The 25,149-nt window shown below is 39.6% G+C and overlaps 1 protein-coding gene across 3 annotated transcripts in view; it reads right to left on the bottom strand.

Annotated features, from left to right (window-relative positions):
- Nucleotides 1-13,572, bottom strand: part of ZNF385B (zinc finger protein 385B) — a 165,441-nt gene extending 151,869 nt beyond the window's left edge. Inside the window, exon 1 of one of the 3 annotated variants that reach the window (XM_032114890.1) lies at nt 13,368-13,572. Coding sequence is in view for 1 of the 3 variants with exons in the window: in XM_032114888.1 (XP_031970779.1) it covers nt 11,917-11,971 (55 nt within the window). In the remaining 2 variants the exon portion in view is untranslated. Of the gene's footprint in view, nt 1-11,916; nt 12,003-12,810; nt 13,227-13,367 lie in introns of those variants that run through there. The other 2 variants (XM_032114889.1, XM_032114888.1) reach the window with 2 other exon arrangements.
- Nucleotides 13,573-25,149: the final 11,577 nt, after the last annotated feature.

Raw genomic sequence — 25,149 nt, 5'->3', positions numbered from 1 at the left:
CGCTCCAGTGTGAGTCTAGCATCTAATTACATTTAGCAGTAATATGCTTAGGCTCTGATCTCACAAATGCTTCTACACAGGTGGATCAGTGAGTGTGTGACAATGTCCCTAGAAAACGAGAGACCCCACACATGCATGATTGCAGCCAAGTATATCAAGTACATCTGTACCTCAAAAAAATGCCAGAGTTAGGAATAGAAACAGTTGAATAGTTCAGTAATAACCTCACGGTGACAGCAAGTATGCAAACACCTTTAAATAAAGTGTCACCATTTTATATTCACATATTTACCAACATATGTATTTCTTACCTACAAAAATGCCTACAAAACATACCACTTTGTAAAACAGAATTGGTCATATTCAAAGTTAAAGCAGGATGACTCGGGATTGGATAAAACATTCCCAAAGAAAAACAGATGCTGGATGATTTTAATAGCATCTGCAGCTATTAACTTACACGAATATGAACATGTTTACTTAAAATACCTCAACACAGGTGCTTGTATTTCGTATTAAGTAAAACTCTTTCTAGTTTAGCTCATTAACTAGGCCAAAGTTCACTTTCTTAGTGTGCCCTCATTCACAGACAGGGCTGCTCCCAGTAGGTGACCTCAGCCTACCTCGTGGTGATGAGTGAGCTCACACACACACACACACACAGAATCGGGAACCACCACCACCACCACCGCCAAAATTCTGGTTTACAACAGAGTCACACGCTGACACAAAATCCTTTAAAAAGCCTCCAGCCAGATTTGAGAGGAGTGAGAACATAGACCATAGGGCATGTGGGGCATTGCACTATGAAATTTTCCATTCTGGCAGCGAGTACTTCCAGGATTATTCAGTGAATGCCACGTGTACTCTCTACACTACTCTGAAAATGGCCCTTCCGATGTTCCTTGTACTTTGAGCAAGATCGCCATTATATATGACAAAACAGTCACCTTGAAAGGTCCAGCAGAAACCACAGCTTCTTTGAGATTTCCCAGAAGTTACAATTTCATGAGTGCTGGGAAAGCTTCTATAATTCACTTCTGAAATTATAACTTAACACACTACCAAATACAGAGGACTGATCTACCTTTCCAAGAGCAGTAATCTTTGCTTTTCACTAATTTCTCAAACTCTACCACAACCTCATAAAGTTGCATTTCCTTGAATACTGTATTTGTGTTTAACTGTAAACGTAAAGTAAGCACAAACTGCAATTGTAAAACAGAAAAGCACATTTTCTCTTCTACCGACATTTAAAAGGATTATGTGAGAGTCCAAAAGCCAAATGCAACAATTGCACAGCCCACTTGCACAATTAGAGCCACTGCCAGTGCTTAGAGGAGACTGGGAAGAGGGGGAGTGTGGTTATTTTTTCCCCAAATATCTAAAAATTCCTGGACCAGCTGTCCCAAAGACTGCTGGTTCCAGAAGAGACTTTGAAGTCCAGAAACACTAAAAAAATTTTTATGAATTTGAGAATGTAACCAGATATTTGAAGGAAGAACTTGTAAATTCTACAAATCCTTAATTAATCAATAAACACCTGGCAAGAGCAAAACATTACTCTTTGTAAACCCCGCAATTTATTTTGGAAACTGTATCTCCCATCACAGGAGTAGGTGTTCACTTACAAACTCAGTAGTTCATATATAAACTGGAAAGTTACCACACAGTTCTTGCAGATTAGTAACAGTAAGTCCAAACTTCACAAGAGGGGAAAAAAAATAAGAAGAAAAAAAGAAAGAGAGAAAGAGGGAGGGAAGGGAGATGTATCTACAAAACTCTAGGGGCAAACTCCAACCCTCAGATGCAAGCCAGGAAAGGCCCTAGCCTTTGTGGCTCCATAGAGATAGGACCATAAGCTAAATAAGGAATGGTCACTTCCTGAAATATGTAGGAAATGCATATAGATCACGACACATTCAGAAATAAATGTGTGTTTGTGTCAGACACTGGTGCCAGAACATACCTGTAATGTTACTGTACTCTTGGCAGAAGGTGGTAATTCTTTAACATTTACCATACAGCTGCACAGTACAAAAAAAAGGCTTAATTCCACTTCATTTCAGAGGGTTCCCCATAGAAATTACTGAAAGCTGCTGCCCCAAATAGAAACCATATTGATTCTGGAGATCCAAACAAGGCTGAAGGCTGTTCATTTCTCTGATATCCCTGATTCTTTTCCCCTTTCCATTAAAGAAGACATGCTTAGAGCACTTAAACTACTAAGAACCCAGAATTAACTAATTTGAATTTACAGCATTGGAATTGAGAAAATCAGAACCCCTGTATCGAAGATGCTCTAAGGACAAATATGTGAAACTAACAGAAGCATAATTAGAGAAACTTCAGGTGTAAGAGTAACACAGCAAAAATCACCTCTTTCTTCAAAAAAGTTACTTGTATGGTCAAAGTAGCCATTTGGAAGAAACCTCCCCAAATAGCCCATTACTGAAATTAAATCTCACTGAAACACTATTTCTCTAGGATCAAGAAAAAGTTAGATTCCAAATACATCAAACAGCTGCACTACACTAAGCTTGAGCAAGAAAGATTACATCTGCATTTCTCACCTTACCCGCTACTTTTATGCTTTATGGAAGAGCCACATTCCCTCCCTCCCTCCCTCAAATGAATTTTATATGTGACAGGGAGGCAAACAACTGTAAGTCACAGCAACATGGACTTTTACATTCTTGCCATAATATACAAGGAGATGCTTACAGCTTCTTCTTCTGCAACATATCAATTCCCCTACCTCCAGGAAACCATTAAACAACTAGAGGTGTGAACCCATTGTGGCTTTCTGCTACATTAAGTCATGTATCATTTTTACATAGGAGTCATGTAGCTATAAATCATATGAGACAGAATGAGAGCTAATTAAAGAGTCAGCTAACCATAAAATTTTGCATTGTTGCATATCAGAGAACTCTAAAATTGGCCATATTTTGTATAATATATTGTAAAATATTAAAAGACATTTCCAGCAGATAGGTATTTTATCTAAGAGCTGAGCAATGCTACCTATCAATATTTAATTTCCTAGCAGGGAAGCGCCATGAAACCCTGACTCACCTTTTTTTTTCCTTTTTAGTAACAGATCATTCTGTCTTGTATTGCAGCACAGTCTTGTATAGTCTTTCAACTTACTTCACTCTTTTTCTTACTAGAATAAACTCTTATGCTTCTGAAGACAGAAATTCACAACCCAGGAAATCTCTACATACACTAAGGCAAAGTATTAATCAAATGTATCAAAATCTAGCCCTTAAACTTCAGTGCAAACACTTCAGGCTATTTAGAGAATTCCTTTACCAATTAAGGCAATACTTATTTGAGAAAAAAAAAAAAAAATCTACTTCCGGATTTCTCAGTCAATGCAATTATGTTGTAAAAGTTCTTCTTTGAAGGGTTAAATCGGATGCAGACATGTTAACTGAAACATATCTAAAAACCCAAAAGGGCTTTTAAATATGCATGTTACTGTGACATCTAGAGCATCTAGGTAAGAAACTTGTTACACCAAAGCCATATAAAAACAGAGCACAGGGATGATCCTCTAATTCCAAGAGCTTTTTTTCTAAAAGACTTAATTGAACAGATATATGCAGATATATGTTCAATTCTTATTCCTTCTTCACCCTCTTTTTAGAGATCTAATAATTGTAGCTACTAAAGCAATTCATCAAATGCAAGAGAATGAATCTCAAAGTAATCATTACCAATATACATTTCTTTAAAAAATATACATATTCATCAGTCCCAATGTGTAACTGCAAGGAATAGTCAAGTGATTAGTCTTATACCCCATTTTCCCAACTGTGGTTTCCCATTAAATACCTTAAAAAAAAAAGGAAGAATAAATGTTTTTGCATTCTAAATTATACACAAGTTTGATGAGTGAGCTTTATTTTTAAAGAGCATTCTTCTTTTTTTCTATTGAATAAAAAAGAAAAACAGGTATGTGAATTTTTTAAAACTACACTTTTATTTCAGACTTCACTGACTGGAAAAGGGGCCCAAAAGAATTTTTATTTAAAATGGGGCACCATCCATAAGGGGATTCATATTTTACTGGGGTGTTCCAAGAAACCCAGAGAGTTGCTGGCCAAATAAGTTTTTAATCTTCACTACTAATTCTGAGAAGCATTTGGCAGCAGTCTGGTAAGTGAATTAAGTTTTGCCTATGGCTTTATGGAAAAAACAAGAAATACAAATCCTTGTAACAAACATTTTAAGACATTCTGACAATTCTTAAAAAACAGCAATGCTGAGTTTTATAAACTAGTCTGTTTGGAAATGCAAGCTGAAATGATCCTTTTAAACAACATAAACTACTTCTTGGCCCACAGCCAGCTACTTCAACCTTATAAGAAATTTGAAAAGAAATCAGTTTTTTGCAAAAAGTCATTGATGTCAAAGGAATTTGAGGGTTCTCATAAGATGGAAGAAACAATACAACAGTAGCAACAATAAATGACAGGAACAGATTCAAGAACATATATATATATATATAAATACATAATCAGAAACATTCAAAACTTTGATTCAGTATCACACAAAATGTGATCTCCAGCTCTGTAAAAACATGAGCCACACCATCATGTTGATATTACAAAGGCATTTATATGGTAGAAGCATACAAAAGCAAACCTGCCAAGCTCCCATGCTCAGCATGAAACATGATGTTGGCTCCTAACTGCCTGTGACAATTCCCATAGTTATCACAACCACATGGCAAAACAGCCCCTCTGATCAACTGCATAAGGCAGGAAGCAGCCGTGGTGCTGCACGTAGAGATTACAGACCCCACATGCTCCTGTCAGCCCCAGGCTCCCTGCAGCCCGTCTGCATTTTGTCATCTGGGGTTTAACGCCAGCGTGTGCTTCCTTTTTTTTTTAAACATTCACCAAATCAGGTTAGTATAAATCTCTCCCTCTGAACAAGAAGGAAGTTCTCCTATCCTTGCTCAAGATCTAGATGTCCAACCTAAAATGAAGACAAAAAAGTCAGATACTTTCTTAAGAAACTGTGATATAGAAACTTGATCAATATTCTAATTTACAGTTAAGAAAAAAAAGGTGAAAAGCTTCAAAGAACTACAAATAACACATAAGAGTGGTCCATGGGGTTCCTTGAATGGCACAGGTTTTCTGTATCTTTTACACTGCAACAACAAGTCATCACCAAGTTATATGTAGAAATATTGGCTAATGCAAATTCACTGAAAGCAGTAAAAACAAGAAATACACCACACCTGTCTTGTCAACCTCTCACTGCCCCATCCTATTTGAGTTACATAATAAATTGCAATTATGATGGGGACAATTGAGATGCAACAAATCTATTGAGTTAACATAGTTGACAATATAACCAAATTATGAAGTTGACAACATAATCAGATTTTGACATTACTTCTGTCAAAATTTGTTATTGCTGATCACCAATGCAAATTTCTCTGATGCTGAAGTTTGTAAAGCTCCATTGTCTGGTTTTTTAAGCTATTTTTGTAACATTCGTGAGATTGTGAGACTAACCCACATGCCAAGGAAAGACAGCAGAGTTTGCTTGAAATGAATTCTCAAACCTGTTTGAAAGAGAAAGAAAATGTCAGTGTAGGCAGCTCTTGTCTAGCCTTTCGGGAGTATCACTTGCTCCAGAGCATCTGTCACCTGCCTGCAGTAGAGAAGGGGTCCCTGAGTATAGTGGACGTAGTCTTATCTAGATCAGTAAAAGTCCTGGAGACAGAGAATCATTAAGGTTGGGAAAGACCTTCAAGGTCATTGAGTCCAACCTTTGACCAAACATCCCCATGTCCACTAAACCATAGCACTAAATGCCGTGTCCAGTTGTTTCTTGAACACTTCCAAGGATGGTGACCCCACCTCCCTGGGCAGCCCATTCCAGTGCTTAACTACCCTTTCACTGAAGAAATTCTCCCTGATGTCCAACCTGAACCTCTCCAGGTGCAGCTTGACACCATTTCCTCTCCTCCTGTCACCTGGGAGAAGAGACTGACCCCCACCTGGCTACAATCTCCTGACAAGGAGTTGTAGACAGTGATAATGTCTCCCTCGAGCCTCCTCTTCTCCAGGCTAAACAACCCCAGCTCCCTCAGCCACTCCCCATGGGATTTATTCTCTAAAGCTTCAGCAGTCTCAGACATTTTTAAAAGAAGAATGACTTCCATCTTTAAAATTTATTTTAGACATGTACAGAGAACATATATTAATTTTCAGCAGTTTAATTTTATATAGAATAAGGATATAGCACTAAACATCCCTACCCATATGTTAGAGTACTTAATATTTTCACATTACTTATGGGATTAGGAGCGTTGTAAGTCCATTTTAGCTATCAAACCTGACAGTAAGGTTCTCCTGCTTCTGATGTCACCTGTCTAAAAGAATGTGAAGTTCTCCAGAGTGGCATCTGACAATACCTAAGCAAGTACCAGCGAAACACAAAGCACATCACGCCTCTAATGCTACTCCACATAGTAGCACAAAATTTATTTCTTCAATCATTCCAGAAGCTCCAGAATCCAAGCTCTAGTTTTAACAATTTGAAAAGCACTCACTGATGAAAAATTCAAGAATTACCATGATTCCTTACGGCAGAACAGGTTTCTTTTTAAAGAAACCCAACTAATAGGCTCTTTAAATTACAAGATCATATTTTCCCTCTCCTCACAGACTGAAGATTAGTCAAGCCAATCAAAGTAATGAGAACAGCTATCTTATGAAAAAAAACCCAATGTCATTTGCTGTAGAAATTGTAAGAAAAGCAGGAGACTGCAAGAGAGAAAGATTCTCTCACTGTTAAGGCACTTACATGCTGCAGTGCAGAATCTATCCACAGCCTGGGCTCCACCACCAAGCTGCTAGAAATGTTTGGCAAGTTGCTTAAATCACTCACTACTAGCACATGACTTTTGTGGGAGCCTGAGTGGATAACTGCAGGCTCCAGTTTATGGAGGTGCTGAATGCTCCTGCTGCCATTCAAGACAACAGTTCTGCTGTGAGCACACATTACATCGTTCCAAGTGCTGACGTACCAGACCCCAAGACTCAGCCCAGGCATTTAACACTGCTGAAGATCCCCCTGTGTGCTGAAGTTTCCCCCTATGTCAGGAGAATGCTCTTTTATTTCTATCATGGAAGTGTTGCAAAGATTTTTTAAAACTTCTTTTACTATTGTTGAAGCACTTATTACCCATGCCGTGCACAAAGTGTGGTGAGAGAAAAACAAGTTACTCTTGTATGCCCACCAACAGACCCAGCTAAGGTTGTATAGCATTTCCTAATTTACAAATTCTTAACTTTACAAGTCTTAAGCTCTCATAATGCTATTTGAGGTTTATAATATTGGTATTCTTATTCTCTGATTAACAAGGGACCAAGATAAGCATCAAACATGGTACTGACTATGCACAGACCCCACAATCTACCAAGCATCTGTCTGGCATAAACTGCACCTGCATTGCACACAACAGACTGCAGAAACAGGCAAAGGCTAAATCTTTTTCCAAAGTTTTTATGCAGATTTATAAGGGGTTTTCTTAATTGTAACGTATTAAATAATCTCATTTTAACAGAAAGATGAAGTGCACCTAGGCACGCACATGCATTTGCAATTTCAAGTCAAAGATTCACCATCCAGTATTAGCAACTGGCCAGAGGAAGAAAGATTATGCAATTACTTTTTTTGGTCATATGCAGTCATGCAAAGAAAGAGACTAGGTACTCCTCTGCTAGCTTTTAACAGCATTTTCATTATAAAATCCCATTAGGAGGTTCCTGCATCTTCTTTGAAAGTCTTGCTGCACAGGGCAGAGTAAGAACTTTGAGGGCGTTTACTTACTATCTTACCCAAATTCATCTTCTCTGGAATACACCTTGATAATGAGTCTTTATGCTCAATTTTTTTCCCTGGCTTAGGAAAACAAGTTTCTTTTTAATCAAAATTATGACAGATACAATTGAACACTGTAAAGTGTAAACTAGATGACATGAAAATCACATTAAACTTTTTTCCAGTGTTTCATTTTGAAGCAGACCATACTAATGTTGCCTGCTACATCACTGATTCTTAACCTAATGAATCTTTGAATTTGTATCAAATTATATTAGGACTAAGGAGACCTGATACTCTACTATATCTAAATGGGATGTACTGAGACACGTCAAATTAAAATACAACAGCATGTGTTGTTAAACAAAGTCTCCTCCCATATGTTTAATTTGCTGGTACCTGCACAAGTATATATAGAAAGAACAAGAGGGCCTACAGTCACAACCACTTATGCTATAAACTCATTAGATCTTACAAGTTCAGTAATGCTCAGAAGTGTTAAAGATTCAGTGGAGCACATCGTCTGCTAGGAATCAGCACTACACCAGTCACCAATAACTAACTCAGGAACTATTCAGTATGAGACCACACCAGTTGCAGAAGGGCGGCAGGTTGACTGCCATGATGTAACAAAAGCCTCATAAATCATACCCCAACACAGAAAAATAAATAACAAAATGAAGAAAAATTTCTTTTTAAAGTCACAATATAATTCAAGCTTCACCTCAAGTCAATTTTACTTTGCTCTCCTGACCTGAACACTCTCATTTCAGTCACTGTTCTTCAGTGCCTGTAGTAAGCAGTTACACAGTCTGCCTTTACACACAAGACTTACCTTAGTCTTCAGGATCACTTTCCCTGCCACACAGGTGCAAGTAATGGATACTATAACAGAGCAGACTGGCTTTGAGCCTTGTGGTTTGCTTGCAAGAAGAGTCTGTGAGACAGCTCTCAATGTAAATCAGTGTGCTCAAGAAGACAAGATCACCTTACCACACATGCAGAATGACTGACTTCTCCACAGGTGTGCCCCAAGTTTGCCATATTTTCAGCACTGGCACCTCTGCACCAAACAGTTTGCCAGAAGAAAGCAGAGAGTAATGAAAAACTGCCCAGTATATTTCAGAATCGCAGCATTTTACCAGTACCACAACCCATCATCCTGTCACACAGCAAAATCACCAGGTCTAGAAAACTGTGAACCAAGATGCATAACTATGCAGAGCCTGCACATTCTGCCACAGAAGAAAGAGAAGAAAGTGCATTTCACCTATTTGAAAACTGAAACCTATTTAGTGGCATTTGTGTTCCACGCAAACTCACATTTTAAAACTTGTGAAACATTGTGATGGCTATGTAATTGCAAAGAATGTATACATCTAAAGTGAGGTAAAAAGGAATTCAGCTGTCTAAAGTTGCTGCTTGTACTCATGTTTAGCTACTGCCCCCTCTTAAATTCCTTATTACAAATGTTTAATAACAACAAAAAAAAAAGTTGTTGTCAATAAACAAAGTTTTATTGAATAATTTCACTGAGGAATGAAGCATTAACTGTGCTTTCCTAACAGGTTAACTTACTCATATTCAAACAATCATCAATAATGTAAACAGCACAGTTATAACATGCCTCACTGTGTATTGGCATCACCTGTCATTACAAGATCTGTCTGGTAGTTCAGCAGCAGCAAATTGTTAAGGTACCGATATTGATAAGCAAAGGACTGGGGCTGCACTGATACAGTTAGATTGGTTTACAAGGCTTCTATTTTTACAAGCCTTGGAAGCTCATGTTGTCTAATGAATTTTTAACATGTCAATTAATATGTTTACAGAAAGTAATGTCAGCTTTAGCTAATATATAAGGAGAATCACAGTTGCATGCAAAATGCACAATGTGTTAAGAATCTAAGCTTCACATTTGAGAAATTCAAAAGAATTATTGCAGATGATCTGAGGAGAGCAATCACTTAGAAAGGAAACAATACAAATTTGTAAGTTAATGGGCATGATTAATCATTCTTGGAAATATTAGCTCAACTTCATGAAATGTGATGTATTGCAGGGCATCAGAAAAAACAGGTTTATTTGTGGCAAACAGACTAAGACCCTCATTTTCTAGCACCAAAAGATACATTATACCAGAACAAATTAGCAAGTATTTTGTTATTTTTACCAACGTACTACTGATAACATAAATTAAGCAACGCTTACTTAATAATACTCAGTGCTCTCACTGAATGGAACTCTGTTAGAATACCAGCTACTCTTTGGCAGCACTTTCTCCAACAATATAGAATGACATCAAATGACTGCACAGTGCAGAAACAATTTTTGCCATAATTACCCTGCTTGCTTTGTGCATCACATAAAGTCAGAAAACATCTTAATTTTGTGAAAAAGCATTTCAAAAATCCTTAGCACACAAGTTTTCAAAATGTTTTAGATGTTTTGTTTTTAAATCACTGGCTTTTGTTAAATAATGAAAACCATAAACTTCCTATTGTAAGATTATGCATGCTCTGTGAAACTGCAGTAAAAAGACAAATTTTACATTTGAAAAGAACCGCTACCTTTTACACTTGTGGGGAAAATAACAATAGAAAATAGCCCTTCAATCAACATTTGAGCTGCATCTGTAGTTAGGCAAGCAGAGTATGTGGTGAAAATCTAGTAATCTATGCAGCCAGAGGGATGTTACAGTCACACAGGAGAGTGAAGTTCCTGTAATTCTTTCAACTCTCTGTACATTCATCAGCCTGAGGATAAAATATGCAAGTGCATTCTATGGATCTGGGGAAATTCCCCCTTTATTAACTGGGGTATTATGGCATTTAACATCTGCCTCTACCTTCACTGCATCAGAGGTAATTCAGGATCACATAAGATACAACATTCACAATTGTATCCTGATGGGTGACATATATTAAGTACTACAATTTTCTGAATGCAATACAGAAGTTACAGAACCAAAATATTTATCTGCTGCAAGTTGTCATTCAAAGAATTCCAAAGGGCTTAAGGCATATTACAAAGTGAGAGCAGAATTTCAGAAAGCAAGCTATTCAGACTGCAAAGTCATCTTTTCTTCCCATTAACTACAGATGACCCGAGCTTTGCAGCCTATTTCAGTACACTAGAGAGAACCTTGCACTCCAGTTCCATCACAACTGTACCATATGCTCATTTCGAAAACAATATGAATGCCCCATTTCATAAATTCTCAAACTCAGAGAGCAAATATTCTCAAACCACAATCCCTTGTGACAACCTGAAGGGAAAAAACTGCAACAACTGTAAAGCATCTGTTATGTTTTATGCAGTAATCCTCATTGCTGTTCAAAATCTTAGGACTTCCAGAGCTAATTAACTAACAAGCCTACACTGCCCAAAAGATTATCTTCCACAAGGTCTTTTGCTGCTTTTACACCAACTTATCTCTGAGCAACTGTACTCGAGAGGAAGATATCCTCTCTATTAAAACTTAGCTGAGGAAATCCGAAAGATGAAAAAACAAAAAAGATGCAGACAGTGAAGAAGAGTCAGTTAAGAGAAATTGGTGCTGGTGTGAATACATTGATCCCTTGTGAGAGAGGGTGCAGAGCAGAGGGAGCACAGGAGCAATGGAAAGCTCCCATTAGTGCAGGAAGAGGCAAGTCAGCATAGCATCTTGACACCTGATAGTTTTTGTTAATATTTTTAGGTTTAACCAAGCATCTCTTATGTAATTCACTGGGAAAAAAAAGTATAACACCTTGATAACGTAGTGAAAATGTCCTGTAAGAGGACTGTTTCCTTTCTAATGTCTTACTACCTTGTGGATTGTTCAGCCAAACAATTAAAAAAAAAAGGAGTTATTAATGTGACCAGTTTCATAACTCCTGGTTTATCTTCTGCCTTCAGAGTTCATACAAGCATATCAATTCCCATCCACTGGAAAAGGTCTGAGGCACAGAAAACCCATCTGGCAAGACCAAACACCAGAAAAAAGTTTGTAACTATAGAATAATACTCTAGAAACAGAAGAAAAACCTTGTCCCTCCCCCTAAGCAGTCTACTGACCTGGTGAATTGAAAGGAATAGCAATATTACTTCTTCGGAAAAGAAGCAGCAGCATAACCCATTCACACCAGCATAGTATCAGCTCTGGACTACACAAAGAGACACCTTTTCCTTGTTTTAAGAATTGCAGTAACAGGGCAAGGGATGGCTGCATCCACTGGAGAGCACAATGCTGCCACGAGAGGCAGAAGCTTCGAAGAGCACGTTCTCCCTGAATCCACCAGCCTAGGCATCTCACCAGTATCCTGCCATTGCCTCTGGTTATGGACCGGCAGCAGCACGGCTCCATCCACTCCTACTGCAACCACACAGGCGCATCCCCAGCGACTTCAGGGGTCTGCACTACTGTTTCATATTACATTTCATTCAGATGAGAAAGTATACAGGTTCTTGACAGCCAGAGGATTTGTTTTGCATATCATTTTTATACTTTGTCCAAGGCATCACTACAGCAGCAGCAGACAGTATGGGAAATAAAATTATCATCTCCCTCCTCCCACAGCTGCAGTTAAATGTATGTTCTGAAGATTTATTGAAACTTCTAAAGGCTCACAGTGCCATACTTCCCTAACTTTTCCATTTATAGATTTTCCACTCAAGCTTAACAATACAGACCTAATCCCACGTTCACAACCTTTGAAACCCATGAAGAGAGTTCCCAAGTTTGACCAGGGGTCAAAACAAGAGAAAACAAACCTAAGCCCTCACATATGCACAAAAAATCTGACAATTCCTCTGAAACAAGGGCATTTCTTGCCTGTAGCTGCAGAAAATACAATCCTGCACCTAAATCTCCTCTACATATTTTGAAACAGTGTCACCAGGACATAAACTTTAACATTTAAGCATGCCACCACCGTCCACGGGCTCGTGCTGCCAAGCACTTACACTTACCATGCGTAACTAGCTCATCAAGGATGACTCCTTCATGTGGGTTAATTCCACCTTTGCTGAAGAAATTCAACTTTCCCGAAGTCGTCGGGTTTTAAAAAACGAGAAAGCCGAGCTGTGCTCATGCAACTACTTTTTTTAAAAAAAAGTCACTCGGTGTGCCAGGAAAGCAGCGCCCGGTGCAGCCTCGGAGCCCGGGAGCGGGAGCCCCGCACCTTTCCCACGTAACAAAAATCGTTACGCAAATCCCAGGCGCTGCCGAAGCCCCTGACCTATTTAGAGACGCGCTTTATCCTTTCTGCAAACAAACGATGCTGCGGAGACGCCGATAAGCCCCCGCCAGGCCCACCCCGCCCGGGCAGGAGGACACCCCGGGGACCCGCTACCTGCGGCTCCGGCCGGCAAAGTTTGCCCGGCGGCGGCCGCGGAGGGGGCGGGCTGCGCAGGGCTCCGGCTGTGGCCGCGCCCCGTGGCCGGGCATCCCCTGCTCGCCCCGCGCCGTGACACTGAGCAAGGTCCCCGCCAGCACCTCCGCGCCCCTGGCGCCGCCCGCCCCTCACCTCAGCTGCCGCCCGGAGGGAAGGAAGGAGGCAGCGCGGCACCGGCAGGCGGGCGTGAGCCGCAGCCCCGCTCCTGTCGGACCGAGGCGAGCGCGGAGCAACTCCGCCAGAGCCCTGCAGCTCTCCCGCTGCGCCCGTCCTTCTGTCCGTCTCTGTCTCTCTCTGTCCGTCCGTGGCCGGCCCCCGCCCCGCCCGCGGGCTCAGGTGGGGCGCGGGCCGGGGTCGCCGGGCGGGTGGAGCCTGCGCGTTCGCGCCGGGGGCGGGGCGGCCCGCGGCACCTGTGGCGGCGGCCGGGCCCTGAGGGGAGAGCGGCGGCGCCGGAGCCTCGCGGCTGAGGCGAGCGGGGCTGCGGGGGCCCTCCGCCAGCCCAGTGCGTCTGCTTGCCCCGGGCGAGCCCTGCGCCGGCCGGGCGCGGTTACCTCAGTGTTCCCCGGAGCCTCTGGGACTTCGCGTGCCACAGGCAGCACAGCCTCGTCCCATTGATTGAGAAACAATCCCCAAACACCCAGCTGGAACACCGCCGCATCTCCTGCTTTCCTTACTCCTTCAGGAAGGAGTAAAGGTTGTCAGAGTTTGCTTTGTTCCCTAAATTCACACAAACCTCGAGCGAGCCTCCCAGCCCCCTGGCTTTGCCAGCCCACCTGTGAGGGCTTCAAAACAATAGCCACTATTTTGCAGTTCTGTTTTGTAGAACGTAAAACCGTATCCTAAAGATAAACATTACACTAGAAAACGACGGGTTTTGTAAGTACTTAAGAGAAAATAATAATGGTAGAAACACCAAAATCTATGCAAACTTAAGTATAAGTATTTTTACAGCATTTTTATAATTTGAGTTAGCTTTTATACTTAAAACACTGCTCCTGGAGAATGTGATGCAAACATGGGGAATCCTGCAGCATTTATTTTGCTATTCTTCTCCAGGAAGGAAAACAAGAACATTTAACTTTAGAGAAAAACTTCCTGCTGAACTTTCAATTTCAGATTTTGGAGAAGACAGTGATACTTAATACTGTGAAGAATTGCATCATACCTTGTTTACAGTTTTATGTTCAGTAAGTTCTTTTAGCATTCAGGACAGGAAATTATGAAAGTTTGAATTAATCATCCCATAAAAACATGAATATAACCCTTCTTCTGGTGTTTTACCTACCACAAACTTCTTGCTCCGAAGAAATCTGAACTCTAAAGCATACCTAAGTGTTTTTGAAAGATTTGCTGGTCTCCTACAGAGAGAAAGAGAAGCTGAAAACAGGACACATACTTTTTTTTCCCCCAGAAGTCCTGAGCTTGTCTGAATCTGTAGCAGCAGAATAGATGGCATGGCAGGACAAATCCACTACTGAGACTGGGAGTGTTGGACCAGTGGTAGAGGAATTTTGAGTGTATATAACTGCTTCAGCAACAAACAACACCACCACCAAAAATACACAGACAGGGTTTGGGGTCAGTCAGACAATAAATTGATCAAACTAATTATCTTGAAAAGGCACATACGTGTATGACTGCACATTAGCAATAGAAAACATTTTCATATTTGATTATCTTTTGTCTATCTTTTAGCCCTTTTCAAGACAGACTTGCAGTAACCTAGCACAACAGTCTCCAAAACATATTTGGAAATCTCAAAATATCTCTGACTGGACAAAAACTCACCAATTTTGTCTTCATATCCAACTTTCAAGTCCTATTGTAAAGAACTAAGAATATTATATCCAGGCAGTATTATTTTACTTACATAAGCAACTGTTGTAGTTGCCACAGAGATGTTATTCAATCTCAAATAGAAAGGTGGTCTGCAAACGACCATGCACCATATTTGCTGTTAATATGAAAATGTGTAAGAACCCTGTGAATGCTATAGCATTCTTCAGAACAAGAACATTTCAGTGGCTCATGATAACAACAAAAACCAAAACAACCAAACAAAAAAGATATTTCAGTGAGTTCTAACCATCAGCTTCCTACAGAGAGATGTAATGGCAGGTGATAATTGTATATGGTTTCGAACACTTGATGCGAAAGTATGTCTTGGGTCTGTCTTTGAAAGGGCTGTTCTCATCAGAAACAGCAACATTTAACCCACAGTTGTACACATCTTTATGATGCATTTCACAGTTGTCTTCCACTGTGTAACTCACCATTCTTGACTCCAGCTCCCTATCCAATCCTGTGGTCTAGAAGATTGTGTAAGTGTGAAAAGTTGGAAATTTAAAATGCCCTGTGATCTGTATTATCAAAGTGTCACATTTCATCTCTATTAAATGCTGAAAACACACTAGAAGTTATGAAATTACAGAATAGTTGTAGAATATCAAAACAACTTCAAAAGTGGTCTGAGCAACAGGAAGACCATTTAGCCAGGGAGACCTTAGAAGGAGATAACAGGTCTGTAAATTCAGAGGAACCTCATGGAAAGGAGAGGTTTTTGATGCATTTCTGCTGGAAAGCTGCATAAATCAACATATAAAACCAGACAGAGGTGGGATCTTATCCTAAGTAAGAATATTCAGGGTATGAAGAAAACATGCTGAGTATGAATTAGAATTGCATTTTATCACTTCGGTTTTTTCAGAACTTTAAGTTTGGCTCTACCAAAACAAACTTAGATGGCTTTTCTAAAACATCTGTCACTGAACATAGGTTTAATGCGACACAAGTTTGTCACTGAAAAGAGTTAGATCCTTGCAGAATGGTGCATGCAAACAAACCTTTTAGGAATACCTACAACCCAACATCAATTCAGGATGTCCCAAGAGCTGGGAAATATTTTCTACAAAAGGGAACAGTAGTATTACATCTGGGTGACATTTGATATCACTTCATGAGGAGAGGTCACCACTGGGAAGCCTCAAGCAACCCTCACATTTGTGACTCACGCTGTAAGAGACATAGTGCCAGAAATGTAAGTAAATTTTTCTCTGTCCCCAGCAAACAAGGAAACTGCTGTGTTCTCCACACTAAGCTATTTTTTATATATATTAAAAGCCTCCCATTTATTTCGAGGAAGTCTTCCTCTATTTGACTGTTATACCATTTTTGGGAATTAAGGTTCAATATTGTTTTACTGTAATCCATTTCAAAAATAAGCTGTCTCTAAGCACCACAGGGCATCTGAGGTATGACTACAGACTTCTTGTTTGTTTGTGGCCTATGCAAAATATGAAAACAGTATCCTAATGCTCCAAATGTTGATTTGCCTTTCTGGTGATCCCATATGGCAAATAATGCGAGGAATAACAACAAGAATAAATACTCTCAAGGCACATTACACAAGTATCTGTCTGTGGAAATAAACCAAGTGTTTCCAGGACTACTTCTTAAATGGCTTCTCCAGTAGTAACCTATTAACTGTTAGCTTTGCTGAGAAGTGTTTCAGTAAAAGACACTTCAGAAATTGGGAGACCACATGTAGACACAGAAACTACAGGTACAGTAATTTCAATTATTTCCCCTCCATTAAGAACCAATTTTTTTATAATGGGAGATGTTTCTAAGTGATTACCTCGACACATCTTCTTTCCCAGAGGAGCTGCCCCAGTCTCTAAAGTCATACTGGCTTTAAGTGAATATGGGCAACCTCTGTGTTTGCTTTGCAGCCTACCCGTTCCAAGACAGTAATAGCCTTGTCACCATGTTCCTGAGAAGAAGAAACTTGAGAGGTGTTTGGTTTTGTGTTGTTTTTTTTTTTTTTCCTGAAGATATCCACTTATTTCCGTGGTCTTCAAAATTAAGGCCTGACAAACAGAATTTTAATAAAACACAGCTAAAAATCTAACCACTAACTTTTATGCATGGAAAAAGTACGGTGAAGAAAGTCCCTCTGATGACTGAATGAAGATCTTCTGTGCCTGAATCCATGTTCCAGACCCTTACCAAGAGATTTTGGTATTTTCTCACAACTTTTCTTCAAAAGGCTTTGTTAGAGTTTTTCCCACTGGCATGCAATTCCTTGTTTATCACCTGTTCATTGAGGGATTTTGGTTTGTTTTTTACCATAAAGGAATTCTTTAGAGTTGTTTCTGGATCAAGTATTTTTTTAAGACTTTAGAAACTTCATTGATTCCCTTACTCAATTTAAAATTCACATCTGTATGCATGTCTCGAGTTTTGGTTCCTCTAAGGAAATCTGACATTTTATAACCAGATATCTTATATGCTTGTACATTTTCCAGCTTCCCTGTTATTGCCTCTGGGGAAACAATCCCAGATTTAGCAGATCTCCATCTGCCTCCCCTGTATAAACAGACAAAGCAACTACTTAGCCAACCTGCTAGTCGCTAACCAATCTATCTTTATTTTTTAAAAAGGACAGTGATTTGGGGTTTTTGTTCTTTTTTTTACCTTGCATCTATATTTGATGGAGTTACTTGAGATGCTTTTTGAAATTTGCTATTAACTTTCACCGCTCTTTACTTTTGTCCATAGATTTCCAGTTTTCTGGGGTTTTTAAAGTGTGTTTAAGTGTCCCACTTGACTTCTAATGGCTCAGTTATCCCTGGTTTTTAAACTTGTGTCTGCTAGCTATATTTAGAATGCTCAGTATCAGATGGGAAGGGTGCCTACAAATTATCTGCATTATTCCAAATTATTTGATAAGTTAGTTCATAAAGTATGCTCATATAAATATCTGCCAACCATTCAGTCTTACGTAACTATGCTATTTGTACTGTGTGACTGATCAGTTAATTCCCATGATAGCATTTCCATTTCCTGATTGCATGTTGAGAAAAATTACATGGATTTAGATTGTAAGCTGTTTGGCACAAGGAATTCTCTTTATTATCTACGTCATGCTCAGAGAACCATGTCTCTAAGTAGTGATTAAAGTTGTATGTGCACCTTCATCATAAACAACAAATAGATTAACCCAAAACACATATGAATCCTTCCTCACAAATTTGTTGTCATTTATATACTCACAGTTGTTTTCAAAGATATTTGTGAACATATGTTTGTTTCATACTAAGAAAAAACAATATTTAAAGTTGCAGTCAGCAATAAATATTTTGGATTTATGAAATTACTTTTGTCTGTACTCCATTACTTCCCCAGCTATGCTAAATGTTTTTATTTTTTGCAGGATGTTCTTGCTTTGAGAAACTGAAGCAGGAAAAAAAGTGATCTAAAGAAAAACATATGACATCTTTCCAAGCACTAGAAAAGCTGCTAAACCCTTCCTTTCAGTCACAATCTGTTCCAAGAATGAGAGCTCACTGGTACATCAATGTTATCCTGCCCCCTGAGAATATCAGTTTCACAGATAACATGGAGGACTACTTCTCTGTATAACTGGTTTACTGTGAATTCTGGAAACACTAGAGATTTTTTAATTTAGAGGATAAATAATTCAAACAACAGACAGGGGAAATCTTTGCGAAAGAGGGTAAGATTTTAAAAATTCTAATTCAGTTCAAGGAACAAGATAATTCCTAAACAGGAAAGAACAACTGTGTAAAGAAAGTACATCAGTAACATAGGACTTAAGAAGTTGAAAACTGGCAGGGAGAACATCTGAAAACCTCCTGGTAAAGTACCCAGGTAGGCTAGCCAGATGGCATGCTATTTGTTTTCACTACTTCATTTAACATAGAAACAAACTGTTCTTCAGCTCAAAACCAAAATCAATTAGAATATTTCCTTCCTTCAGTGTTCCTAAACCTGACTCCATTAAAATCACCAGGGGTTTCCAGATAAGAACTATGCAGTATCTCTTTAAAGTACAGGTGAAAGATCAGAGTCACCTCCTGAGTTCCCATCTGTTTTTAAAAATAATACTACCTGCACAGCATAGGAGATGAGGAACTGTGAGAAGGGTAGTATAAGGCATTTGAACTAATGCATTTGTGATTTTGGTGTCACCAAATAAAAAGCAAGGATGTTTATATATTGAACATTTTTGTATTTATATAAAAATGGTGCAACACACTACAATTCCAAGAAAATCTGATTTGAAAAGATCATTTTTTGGCTAAGGGCAGACTCTTCTCCCAGAGACTTGCCACTTCGAGGACAGACAAGAAGCCAAGCATATGCAGCATAATTTTGGCACTTTTCCCCTGATGGAAAACTATGAAATACAAAATCCAATATAACTGCTAGTGCTTTAGATCACATGGGAAACTAGTCATCTTCTATCTTGGGCTATGGATTGAAAAAGTTACCAAGGATAACCAGAATCTCTTATTCTTTGCATAGCCAAACCTTACCTTGTAAAAGTTAGTGTGGAGTAAAATAAAAAGGGTGGTGGTGCAAGGCACTTTACAACAGCCTCAAGACCTTCTCTGAACAATGAGAATCAAAGCATTATAAAAATTGTAAGTACTTGAATTAATGCTATTCAGTATGAAATCTCAATGCATCATCCAGAATTATAAAATAAATAATAGCCCTTCTAATTAATCCCCAAGGGGAATTACCCTAGTGACAGTGAGAATAGGATTTGGCTCCAACTGCAGCTCTGTCTTAAATAAGACCAGTGCAAGTTTGGCAAGACAGGTGACACAAGCTGTCTACTTCACTGAGGTGGTACAGCATGCTGTAAACTAGTCTGAAAGCAGACAAATCTGTTAGGTGCTTTATGCTGGTATTGCAGCATATTTCAGTGTAGGAAGGCAGCACAAGAGCATTTACTTAAAAGGATAAATGTATACATGTCAGCTCTGCAGAAAAAGCTTGTACAACTATACCTGTGTTATTGGGCAGTGTGGGCCATACTATCAGTTCTGCAAATTTATAAGTATTTGACTACAGGTTTATTGGTTTGATTTTTTCCCTCCACCAGCAGAGAGACAGCATATAAAAACTTCCCTCTCCCTCTCATATGGAAACATTTCCTTTTCCATACTAAAACTTTTTCCCCCTATTTCTGTCAAAAGATAACTCAGAAAAAATATGGAACAAAATGTGAACCAACTTAAATAGTTACATCCATACAAAATCTGAATGGAAACCAGGTTAAGAATATTTAAAGGACAAGCTGCAGCTGTGCTTGCTTAATTTCAGCAGAGATGTGAGAAATTGCATCAATAGGGTGGATGCCTCTTGACACACTGGATGAGTCATATCAATCAGTCTACAGGCACAGTAATTGGACACCTCCTAGAGCAGGCTTGTGCCATAGGAACAGCACAGGAAGAGAAACAAACAGTACACAAGATTTAGATTATTCTGATTTCTTACTTTCAGTGGCGTTTTATGCCTGCATACATATATTCATTTGAGCTGCAGGAAGTTACTTCTGCTTAACTAGTAGGACTGATGGATATATTATGTGGATATACCATTTTTAAAATACACATGGATTTCATGCATAGTGTTGAGACTGAGTTGTTCTACTGGTTAAAGAGTAATATTGTGATTACTGAATTGGCAGGTAAAGTAACTTTGGGAAACTTAAGTTCCTCAACTTAACTGCTTACTCATTTTAAAGATTAATTTTAATATGCAGCTCTGTGATATATATTTTATGTATTTAAAAGACCCAGCACAATGTATAATTAAATAGCTGCTTATTAAACATACAACTCCACAGCCTTACAAAATTACAGCCCTAGAATTACCATATTTGCCATTAAAACCCACAACAATTTTAAAATATTTATTCTTTCCTTAGATTGTATGGATGGATACCGTACATTAAGATTTTAGGAGAAGAATAATAGAAATTATATCAAAACTTTATTTCTACATTTTATTTTCTTAGGGTTTATAACTCAACTGAAAAAAGTTGGTTTTTTCCCCAGCACATTTTCATTCATTCATTTACTCGCCATTCTGTCAAAAAAAAGACAGCAATAGATAGAGCTTAATTATACACTAAACAGATCAAAAGCTGCCTCCATATGATTACACAGTCCCAGAAAAAGAACAGCCACTAAAATAGTATCCTGCAAACAAAATTGCATCTGGTGTAACCACAGAGAAGCAAATCAAACCTCATGTGCAATGTAAAAACTGCACTGCCATAAGATCTGCCTTCTCCCTCTGAGGAGGTTTAGCATGTACAGAAAAAGAGTAGCTTCAGCACTGTCAAAAGAAAGAGCAGAACAGGAAGCTCTCAGGTCTCAGAAGAGAATTGCTTAGGCTACAGTTGCAAAAACAATCTGCACCTAGTCTTATACCGGTGGGTTTGTTACCACACCAAGCTCCTCAGAGAGCAGCAGCTTCTTGGGAGCAGAGGGAAGGTGGGCTCTGTGAAACCTGTCCCATGGCTGTGGGAGATGGGGCTGAGCCACCCTTGTGGGCAGGATCTCTGCAGGGCAAGCAGGCCTGAGGCGCTGCTTTCTAACAGTGCCAGGCTCTGTGCTTCCTCAGCACTAGTGACAAATACAGCGGGAGGTCTCTACTTCATGAAGCCTCTGTTGGCTGTAGAACCCCTTTGTCTCATGGGAGAGACACTGACAGGCTGTAAGGAAACACAGCAGCAGTCCCACAGACAACAGTACGGCAGAGGGATCTCTGGGGGCTGTTCAAGGTCTAGTACAGGTTTTGGGGGATGTGCAGATTTTACTGCCTGTGCCAGGAGGGGGAAGGAAATTCCCCCTGAGCTCCTACCGTGTCCATTTGATGGAAGCTCCAAGGGGAACACTAATGAATACACTGCACTCCACACAGATAAGAAAATGCTTCAGTGTGAGAAAATGCTTCAGTGTGCAGATGCACATTTATCTACACAACAACAAATGCATTTTATATATTAGGGAGGTTTTATCAAAGTTGGTCTGCTCTGTAATTATGTTGAGAAATGGATTGGATGGAATTTGAATGACTTAAGGTAATGAGCTATTAACCTACAGGATCTTTTACCAAATGATTCGTGTGCATTCAATCTTTCCCTCTTCCCTCCAACTTCATTGTAAAGGTGAAATGAAAGACTAAGTTGACCAGGACATCAGCAGTCATGGCTACAGCAGCATTCAGCAGAAATGAAAAACAACCTTCCTTATACTAAACTATGCAGGTATATTAAAACAGTAGGATTTTAGAATTTTTTTCACATTTGCACAGCATGGGCAAATAGGAAAGAATCAAGACAATGGGTAGTCTCACTTTTTTAGAACAAGAAACCCCTGCTGGAAAGAACCACAGAAACACATGAATTAATTCTGGGATCAGAATGAGAGGAAGACTAAGTGATGCACTGCTCAGATCTACACCTACACAAAGTCCCTATCTCTCACAGTTTTTAGCTCATTAGGGACAAATTTTCATATTTTTTTTCCAGTAGACACACAGGAAATCACCTCTTTTGAAAATATGTGGGAATCTGGCAACTGCATGGCAGACAGGTTGTTGTGTCTCCACAAAGGAAATGATGTATGACAAGGCAGTCTCCTCTGCCAGTCATCATCCTGCAAAACCGTACAACCTCCACCAATTCCCTTTGGAGCTTAAAGCCTTCAAGAGAGCAACTGTAATGGGGAGATGGGCACCCCCTAAGAACCTGCATTCATTCTTTCTTTGCAGTAGAATGAGGGACTCTAAATGGGCAAGAAAAACCCCAGTTTTCACAAGACCTTTCTGCAGCTTTGTCACTCGCTGCTTTCAATTCTGTGTGGAGAAGGGAGCGAGGGCTCTGCAGAACCGATTGGGAAGACGAAGCCAACCCTGGCTGTCCAGCTCTAAGCTCCTCTGGCAGAGAGTGTGTGCTCGAAAAATGTGTGTGTAACCCAAAGAGAGCATGTTCTATGCAGTGCTGTCTCCAATAAGGAGGTCTGTAGCCCAGGAAATTGTTTCCTGTGCCTCTATTGAGCTTGTGTCAGCCTCCCGGGATCCCGGCATGCTCTCCTCAGGGTTGCACCAGGTGGGAGCTGAGGAGGACGCTCAGCTCCAGCATCAGGCTCTTTCTGGGGCATCGCCCTTCTTCTCAGCAGCTTCCCTCGGCTGCAGGCCGGGCCCCTGGTCCTGCCACTGCTTCCATCGGGCCGGAGGGCATGGGAGGGGCCGCTCAAGCGCTTGTGACAGAAGGCAGAGAGCAGGCAAAGGAGACGTGGCGGGCTGTCCTCTGCCTTGCCCTCAAGCCTTTGTGCATGTGACATTCTCCCTGTGCTGTGTGCCAGGCACTGCATCTTGGCGTCCAGCCTAACAAATGGATTAATAAATCCACAGGGAGTGATGCCGTCTTCACACTTCCTCCTGCTTTTGTCACCTGCTGTAGCAAGTCGGGGACACAGCAGGTCTATAATGTCTACTTGTGATTGAACTAAGCAGTTCAAGAGATTAAGATAGTTTTCAATGAGTAAAATATTTTATTTCACTGGGTTTTTTTGGTCCTTGGCATGAAACAAATTAAACTCAGGCTGTTCCTCAAGTAATTTCAAATGAAGCTGCTCAACCACCTGGACTCACAACATTTTTCACACCCAGTCTCTTTATCTTACTCATTTCCTCTCCCTTTAAGTACATTTTTAAAATGTATTTGAACTAAAGTCATTGAATTATCCTCTTGGAAAGATTTTCATCTTTTCTTCAGAAATTTAATCCTTTAATTCAAATAGTCAGTTGTATATCAAAGGTCTTTAGGGAAATGATTAACCTAATTTTTAGATATGTGATAGATATTCAGTAAAAAGTAAAAGTATTAACTTAAAGGCAATTAAAATTATAGGAACCTACTTGGAATAATCTGATTTGTCTGGACTTTCAAAAAGCTTCTAATAAGTCCTGCACAAGAGGCTATTAAAAAAGCAGCCAGTTGCGAGGTAAGAGATCAGTTATTTGAGACATGGTGCTAGACAGCTTACACAGACGTGGTCAATATTCTGTGTGGCAAAAGGTTAACAGTGAAACAGTCCCAAACCCATGTTCCAGCACTGTGTAGTGCAGCCAGCTGTCACTCGGCTTACTTGAAACAAAAGTGAACAGAAAACTGAAGAACTGGAATTAATTGAAAGTACAAAACATTGACAGCTGAAAGTCTTTGTTGACAAGAACAGTAATGGGCATTAGAAGAAATCTTGTGAATTATTCATGCATGTTTGGTATACTAGTTGTGGAAGAAAGACCAGAGCATCACTGTAGACAGCTCAGTGGCTGTCAAGAAGCAAACATACAGACTGTTCCAAAGCATAAGGAAAAGCAAAAAACAATGCAACAAACACAAAACAAAACAGAAAATACAATGACATTTTGAAAATTAGTGGTATGGTCCCATCAAGAGGGATGCTGTCTTTGATGGCCCCAGAGAACGGCTTAAAATCACAGGGAACAGTGTGAGAGAGAAAGGAGAGGCAATAAATATGATTATAGGCTGTGAAGGCTTTTCTTCTGAAGTGAAATTCTAAAGAAGTGTTTGCAGAAGAGATGAATAGAAAAGCACTTAGCCCTGAACACGGGCAATAATGAATATTATATGGAAGAGAAAATGAGCACTTCTATCTTTTAACAGGAGAAACATTCAATGAAAATGAAAACAATACATTTAAAACATATTACAGCCTTTTTTCTTTTTGACAATTCCACAAGAATAGTCTACAAGATTTGTGGAATCTTCTTCTGAAACACTGATTGATAAGGAACTAAATATTTCACATGTAATTCAGAACAGGCCAAAAGCTTCTTAAGAAAGTAAGAGGGGCCCTCCTCCCCCTTTAAATTAGTATTATAAAAAGATATTATAATGGTCTTCCATGAGAAAGAAGAGGCTGGACTTACTAGGAACAAGGAATAAGACTAAGTTAAAGCCAACAGCAGGGTTAAAGTGCAAATTAGAGCTGTCATTCAAAACGAGAATTTCACAGACTGATGACAACTGCCATGCAACTTAACCTTGAAGCTCACT

The sequence above is a fragment of the Corvus moneduloides genome, chromosome 7 (assembly GCF_009650955.1).
Source record: "Corvus moneduloides isolate bCorMon1 chromosome 7, bCorMon1.pri, whole genome shotgun sequence".
NCBI classification, from domain to species: Eukaryota; Metazoa; Chordata; class Aves; order Passeriformes; family Corvidae; genus Corvus; species Corvus moneduloides.
The sequence above is the reverse complement of the archived record's forward strand: the minus strand, read 5'-3'. Positions and strand labels throughout refer to the sequence as shown.